At 38.2% G+C, this 8089-nt stretch overlaps 1 protein-coding gene and 1 long non-coding RNA gene across 2 annotated transcripts in view; both read left to right on the forward strand.

Annotated features, from left to right (window-relative positions):
* Positions 1 to 5491, forward strand: part of LOC144197110 (capping protein, Arp2/3 and myosin-I linker protein 3-like) — a 34089-nt gene extending 28598 nt beyond the window's left edge. The window contains exons 35-40 of the mRNA XM_077717705.1: positions 508 to 1135; positions 1917 to 2005; positions 2072 to 2192; positions 3248 to 3319; positions 3418 to 3525; positions 5343 to 5491. Of these exons, the coding sequence (XP_077573831.1) occupies positions 508 to 1135; positions 1917 to 2005; positions 2072 to 2192; positions 3248 to 3319; positions 3418 to 3525; positions 5343 to 5383 (1059 nt within the window). The 3' untranslated portion in view covers positions 5384 to 5491. The remainder of the gene's footprint in view (positions 1 to 507; positions 1136 to 1916; positions 2006 to 2071; positions 2193 to 3247; positions 3320 to 3417; positions 3526 to 5342) is intronic.
* Positions 5492 to 5513: 22 nt separating this feature from the next.
* Positions 5514 to 6163, forward strand: LOC144197111 (uncharacterized). The gene is made up of 3 exons (XR_013326470.1): positions 5514 to 5615; positions 5750 to 5794; positions 6072 to 6163. It is a non-coding gene; the product is annotated as an uncharacterized LOC144197111 (long non-coding RNA).
* The last annotated feature ends 1926 nt before the right edge of the window (positions 6164 to 8089 follow it).

The following is an 8089-nucleotide window of genomic DNA, read 5'->3' on the forward strand; positions in this document are numbered from 1 at the left end:
GCTCAACATTTGACTCTCCCGCCTCGGCCCTTCAACAACAATAGAAAATTCAAAACAAAATTAGAATTAAATTTAGTTTAAGGTTATATTAAATTTTTTTGAATGTGTCTGCATCTTAATCCAAGTTCATTTAAATTTTTTAATGTTACAAGCGCATTGCCGTGCCAAAAGTCTCTCTCCCCTCTGCAAAATCTGTCTAATTTTAATACTATTAAACACATTTTAGTACTATTAAACCACTAGTTATTTGTTACTTTGTTAATAGATGGCGAATTAGACCAAATAAAAAGGTTATTCCAATCCAATATCATATTTTGGGTGTTTTTTCTGAGGGCTAAAGCAAATTATTTTAGTTTTTAGTTCCTTTCTATGGGTAACGTTCATTTGAGTTAAGAGTAATTCGACATACAACCTCAGTTCTGGAACAAATTAAGCTCATATCTCGGATTTACCACTATATATATAATTTTTTAAACAGAATTACATTTTTCACTCATTTATTTTCAGGACCCGGAACCTATAGAACACCACCAGACCGATGTTGATAAGTACTGGGCTGATGACAAACAGAGAACCAGCGAGGTTCTTTTAGCTGAGGACACATGGTTGGACGGAAAACCAGGCCAGCGTCTCGGGGAGAGACGGCGCTCAGACGAGAGACCGGGAGAGGCTTGGCCCGCCGACAGACAAATGGACAGACAGTGGACTGCCGAAAGACATACACAGTGGCAGATAGACAGGAAAATGGAGAGACAGCGGTTAGCCGGTAGACAGATTGACCGCTCGTGGTCGGAAAGCAAGCAGTTGGACTTACAACTGGACTCCCAGTGGACGGATAGGAACACGTGGAAGACAGATGGAAGACAAGTCCAGGTTCTTCATTTCGGGCAAAGGCCGTTGCCGCCTTACCCTTCGGATAGGACCCCCTCGCCCAAGCAGGAAGCGAACGCCGAGGCTGAACCGCAAGGGGAAAGACGTGTTAGTCCAGATGCTGGCGGGGAAGGGTGGAGGAGTGGTTTTGCTGGACGAGTCGGCTCCTGTGGGACCAAACCAGAGCCTCCGCCACAAAGTAGCAAACCCAATTTGGCTAAAATGAGGCAAAGGCATCGATTGGAAAGCTCGGAAACGCTTCCTGGTAAGAAATTGGGATTGGGGAGATTCGAGATTAAGGGTGTCAGATTCGGGTTGGTTCGCGGGGTGCTTTAACGTCAACTTGATTTCACGTGGGCCATTTTAGATATAATATTTAGATTTTTTTTTATTTAATAATGGATTAAAAGTCCTGAATATTCAGTTTTTATAGATCTAGAACAATGTTTATTTTAGCTTTTGTTATACATATTTTTTTTAGATTTTACAAAAGATTTTTTGACCTAAAAACAGAAAAAAATGGATTAAAAAATTATAATTATTGATTTAAAAGGAGGAAATTCAGCAAATGTAATATTTATCTATACTCTTCATTTGAATTTGTTCCTAAAACAGAAAGTCGGCACTCATGATTTACTTTCCCGGGCCACACAAAATGACACGGCGGGCCAAATTTGGCCCGCAGGCCACCACTTTGACACATGTTCAAGATGGTAAAATGTAAGCAAATGGCGATATTTGTATAGTTTAATGAAATCTTATGAAAAAAAGAAATGGGCAAATTCTAAGAATATTTAGGCCATTTACCCACATAATTAACGAATAGGCCAACAAAAGCAGGCCCAGACATAAATTTGAAATATAATCCTCTGAGTGAAAGTGTCCAAGGTGGGTGTTTATTCATCACTAAACTCGAAAACCAGGTATTAGTCACTTTTTTTTGCCTATATCCCTTTTCAAACATTCTTTCACACTATCAGGTTTCCGTCAATTTCACCCTTTCATCGCATGGTATAAAATCCAAAATCCAAAAATTCTTTTTGCAGAAGAAGATGGCGAAAGCGAGAAATTGGACAAAAAAGACCGCGACAAAAGACGAGATATGGATTGTCAACCTCCACCAATCCCTGAAAAGGTGCAAACCAATACTAACTCCAAATATTTTCACAAATTATCTTTTAAAATCACTTCCTTTTCACAGCCCAGAGCCACATCGTACGTGAGTTTCCTAAAAGACCCGCCCCCGGAGAGAAGCCTGCCCCCTCCACCTTTGGCCCCGCCCTTTAACAGACACGGACTGCCAGATAGAGCCGCCAGTCAAGGTCAGTGAAAATGAAATAACAGAGTTATTACACTGCTTTTGATAGAATTTGGGCATCGGGGTGCTTGTTGTTGTTATTTTTGATGGAAATTTTCAAAGCGCAAAGAGACAAGTGGTGACAGTCACAATAACAGAGGAGTCGAGGTTGTTGTCATCTTTAAAAATAGATTGTTTTCTGCACTTCTTGACAAAGGCAAGGGTGAAAATGATTCTCTAAGATAACGTGAAAAATAAGTGTGATGAACATGTCCCTTGTGCCTTCATTTTCGTGGCCCCATGCTTGAAATAGTCATTAAATGTCAATATCATAAATTACTGGTGTCCAACTCAAGGCCTGGGGGACAGATCTGGCCTACAACGTTAAAAAAATGTGGGCTCTTTGATGGTTTGTTTCTCTAGAATTTTTTTTTATACAATTTCTGTAGTCCTCAATTAATCATTAAGATTTTTGAGAATTTGAGTATTTATTTTCTTTTTACTGTAAAAAAATAGCTTTTTGTACTCTTAACACATTTAATGAAGATATTTTTTTATGAAGAATAATTATTTTACTTATTTAATTTAAAATATTGACATTTGGAAGTTTAAATGTTTTCCCCCTTTTTTAATGACAAAGTAATTGTATTTAGGTTAAATTAGAACTTTATTTCATCCCATATTCAGGTTTTTTTTTGGTTGAAGTAACAACACAAACATAAGACACAGAAATTGTAGACCTAGTTAAAAAAAATGGAGCCATACTCAGTAAGTCCCCAAAGTGGGGCCTTTCTGCTAACCGAGAGTGACTTTATCTAATTTTTTTTAATAGACAAAAGCTTAGAAATATTTAAATAAGATAAAACAATTATGAAAAAATATTTCCTCTACAAACTGAGTCTATATCAATGTCTCCATTTGTCATTAATTTGATTATCTGACTCATTGAATCATCGTGGTAGCAACAAATTATATAAATTAATCTTTTTGAGCATTCATCATAAAAATAACAAGCGACCACCAACAAATCTGACCTTTAAAACACCAACAACCTTCTCCAATCTGCCGTCCCTCCCTCAGGTGACGAAGGATGGAGGCCTCACGCCCCCATAAAGCCCCAAAGGAACCGAAAAGCAATGTCTTGCGATGCAGGTAAAATCACCCTACCCAATCATTTAGTCTTTTTTTGTCAATGTATGTGCTTTTTATTGTATTTTGCTGACGTTGCTTCATGTCCTCGTTCAACTCAGGCACGGACAGGGACAGCCCCAATAGCGTTGAGAAGCTCCCAAATCGCAAACCCCCTGAGAAAAAGCCTAGGCTGCCCCAAAACAGAAATAAGTCACTGGATTTGTCTGGTACATGTCTGCTTTTCATATCTGTATTTGTATGTGTGCTATCTTAATGTGATGTTTGTCTTCTATAAGGATAATAGTTTTCATAATTCATCAATTTAAGTCATTTGCTACTATTAATGGCGATAGATGTCCAATAGAAGTTCATGTTTATGTATGCATACCTGGCAACCCTAATTCGCCCCTTATTAATGATTGCAATTCCCCTTATTTAGTGATAATAAACCGGATAAATGCAATTCGGCACTTATTTACTCACATAGGGCAGACTTAAAAGTTTAAAATTTTACCCAAAGTAGACATAGCGCCCAATCAGTCGGTGCGCCTTGTGTATGCACTAAATTCAAGATTTTGTAGATATCGCTGAATAGCAAGACGAGAAAAACGTATAAGTTGACAAAAAACTTACTTAAAAAATCCTGTACTAAAGTTATATGGCGTACACCATTTGAAATGATCGTATAAAAGATGGGAAAAACATATAAATTGACAAAAAAAAACATAAATTGACAAAAAGCTTTTTAAAAAATCCTGTACAAAAGTTTTTATAGGGCGTACACTATTTGAAAAATTGTATAAAAAACGGGAAAAAAGTATAAGTTGACAAAAAACTTGCTAAAAAATCCTGTACATAAGTTCTAATCATAATAATCATATAAAAGACAGGGGAAAACTTATAAATTGACAAAAAAACGTACTTAAAAAATCCCATACAAAAGTTATATGGCGTACACCATTTGAAATGATCGTATAAAAGACGGGAAAACGTATAAATTGACAAAAAAACGTACTTAAAAAATCCTGCACAAAAGTTATATGCCGTACACCAGGGGTGGCCAACCCGCGGCTCGCGAGCCGCATGCGGCTCTTTGCCCGGTTTCATGCGGCTCTTACGTCCATATCAAAGTTTGTATTTGTGTTTTCTTTTTATTTGCGTGTGCGCTTCGCTTGAGTTCAATACGGTATTTTCGTCCAATGCGCATGTGCTCGGGATGAAAATACCTCAAAGTTTCCCAGTAGGAGCAAGGTCATTTAAGTAAACGTTTTTAACAGAGTGGGAGAGCTCCCGTGAACCAGAAGCGACAATGAACAGCGTCGCGCACACAAAAAGTATCCCAAAGATCGAGCGTCGGCTGAAAAAGCCACACCCCCTGCGAGGCAGACCAAGGCGAGAGTGCTCAGCCGGGAGCAGCCAATAGGAGAGTGAGGCGTACACCACGTGGTGGGCGCGCTACCTAAAAGCCATTCATAATAAATGACAGCTCACAAGGAGCGAATGTTGCGCAAAAATAGGCTCTGATTTTATGCCAGAAGTCCCACTAAGTAACATGCATAGCAAAAGAAAAACGCTATTGTATTTTATTATATTTTTGTTTGTGGACTTGGTTGAACTGAGAGTTTGTCTGTGTGAGACAGTGCACACAATGTTCATTGTTGATAATGACTGGCCTGTGCTGTTAGTGCTGTAGGAGTCAATTTATGTCATTACTATGCTGGTGTGTGACATTTACAATAAATCTGGCTGTATGTGTATGATGTGGCTCTTTGCGGTACCACAGTAAAAAATGTGGCTCTTTGCGGTACCACAGTAAAAAATGTGGCTCTTGGTCTCTGACTGGTTGGCCACCCCTGCCGTACACCATTGAAAATTATCGTATAAAAGACAGGAAAAACGTATAAATTGACAAAAAACTTGCTTAAAAAATCCCGTACAAAAGTTCCTCCTGATTAAAATTGATTGGACATCAATAAGTTCAAATAGTGCCCATTGGTATGTATAAAATTATATTATCATTTTTTTTTTTGGTTTGTTTTTGCAGATTGTTTCAACACAGCACCCGGTCACAGCGAACTGGTGTGATGATAACCCGCACATTTGCGGCAATCTTTCAACATTGCTCCCTTGCACCTTTTATCTTTAGCCTCTATCTCACTTGTGGCTTGTCAAATGTTTTTTTTGTTTATTATTATGATTATTATTATTTTTTTTAGTCATGTTATTAGAATGTGATTTCTACACCCGGATTTCCGGCTGACACAACCGACTGACTGCCTTGGACGTGACTTGCTTCTTGGGGATTTATATCGGAAAGGTGATATTATATTTTATAGAGAGAGATATTAATATTGTGTATAAGCACCCTTGTTTAATTGCAAACTCTGTAAGAGTGAATGTAAGAATAAAAATGTAATGGATAAACTGTTTTTTTTTTGCACTTTGCTTTAGGATTGGACTTCATTTCTTTTGCTTGAGTTGCATCAGGAATTTGAGGTTTCATTTTCTCAATATTAATAATTAATATTTTGCTAGTTAGACATGTTGAATATTTTTTCTCAAATATTTGTCTTATTTATCAACACAAATTCATCAAATGTTGTTTAAAGACTTTATTTATGAAATTAGACGGAATATGTCTACTTTATCCAATACAGCACAACTACAAAAAAAAGCTGATTTCTGCCTTAGGAGCCAAATTCAAAGCATTGACCTTTAACTTTTTCTCTTCTCATCATGTCACCTACCTTGCAAATTTGTTGCAATCTTGGAGAAAACCCACGCAGGCCCAGGGAGAACTTGCATGCTCCACACAGGAATGTCACAAGCCACCAGGGATCGAGCCCACAATCTCAGAACCGTGAGTCAGACGTTCCACTCGTACACCGCGCTGTCCGTCGAAATGAAACAAAATTGTGGTTTAACTTTTCCATTCTTATTTCATTGTCAAAAGTTTGGTTTTATGCCATAGAAATAAGTCGCATAAAAAGTCGACATGCACGAAACTGCAAGTTGACAAGGCCATAACTCAATAAGGTCATGACGCCATGATGTCATAATGTAATGATGTCATAATGTAATGATGTCATAACGTAATGATGTCATAACGTAATGATGTCATGATGTCATCATGTCATGATGTCATCATGGCGTCATGATGTCATCATGTAATGATGTCATCATGTAATGATGTCATCATGTAATGATGTCATCATGTAATGATGTCATCATGTAATGATGTCATCATGTAATGATGTCATCATGTAATGATGTCATCATGTAATGATGTCATCATGTAATGATGTCATAACGTAATGATGTCATAACGTAATGATGTCATGATGTCATCATGTCATGATGTCATCATGTCATGATGTCATAATGTCATGATGTCATCATGTCATGATGTCATCATGTCATGATGTCATCATGTCATGATGTCATCATGTCATGATGTCATCATGTCATGATGTCATCATGTCATGATGTCATCATGTCATGATGTCATCATGTCATGACGTCATCATGTCATGACGTCATCATGTCATGACGCCATGGCGTCATGATGTCATGGCGTCATGATGTCATGGCGTCATGATGTCATGGCGTCATGATGTCATGGCGTCATGATGTCATGGCGTCATGATGTCATGGCGTCATGATGTCATGATGCAAGACAATGCAGTCATTACAGTCATTTATTTCAAAATAGAGAAACAATAAACAGATAAAACGCTAAACTAAATTGATTTTGACATCTATGAATGAAATAAAATAAATAAGATAATCCGTATATTGCATAAAATGTGGAAAAACTTTTGTCTACGTGCCGGCAACACCCTTTTAGGGTGTGCAATCCAGCAGACGATCTCAGAAGTATCTCAGAAATACCACATGTGATGATTTTTCTTAACATTTTCTCTTCAAAGTAAAGCATTTATACTCCCTATTAAAACCCTGAATATGGAGGTGAAAATTGCGAATCAGGGGCGGCTTATACTCGAGAAATTCTAAAATCCAACAATTTTAAGCCAATTTAAACGGTACATCTCATATATAAGAAATGACTGTACTTCTTTTATACCCAAGACTCGACTACTTAAAAGTGCAAATTGCCTTGTTATCTATCATTAGCCAACAAACGTTAACAACAAAGAGGCACTAAATGTCCATTTTGCATCTCTGTCGAAAACGCGGCACTTTGATTTTCGCCATCACAGGCGGATGCTAATAATACGCCTCGGAAATAATGTCAATCCCCCCCCCCCCTTTATGCGTTGTCATGGTGACGGTATTTCCCGCCACAAACAGGGGAATATGGAACAGCAGGGGGCGACTAATCGCTACAAATAGACAGAGGCAGGCCTTGAACACACACACACACACACACGTGTAACTACCCAGGTTGCCATTAGCAACCAACCGTTGTTGCCCTGACCTTCTTTTCATTTGTGCTATAATGAGTCAGAAACAACCGTCAAAACAACCCACAGAAATTCAAACTCAGTTTAAGGTCAAAGTTGTAGTAGACTAGACTAGTGTCCAATTTATTTTTTTAATTGATGTTTTCTATAGTCACGTTGAGCCATTGTGAAGTTTTATACCTTGGTTAGGGTTTTCAAAATTGGGTGTTTTTAGATAGTGGAGGCGTCCCTTTTGTGACCCAGTGACGGGATGCAGACTTCTCTAAATGTGTTTGCCCATCACGTCTGTAAAAGGTCACAAGTGGTCTGCTCGGCTTGGTCGCCATGGGAACCGTCTCTCTAATATGGTTGGCGCGGAGTCCCCTGG

The sequence above is a fragment of the Stigmatopora nigra genome, chromosome 5, assembly GCF_051989575.1.
Source record: "Stigmatopora nigra isolate UIUO_SnigA chromosome 5, RoL_Snig_1.1, whole genome shotgun sequence".
NCBI classification, from domain to species: Eukaryota; Metazoa; Chordata; class Actinopteri; order Syngnathiformes; family Syngnathidae; genus Stigmatopora; species Stigmatopora nigra.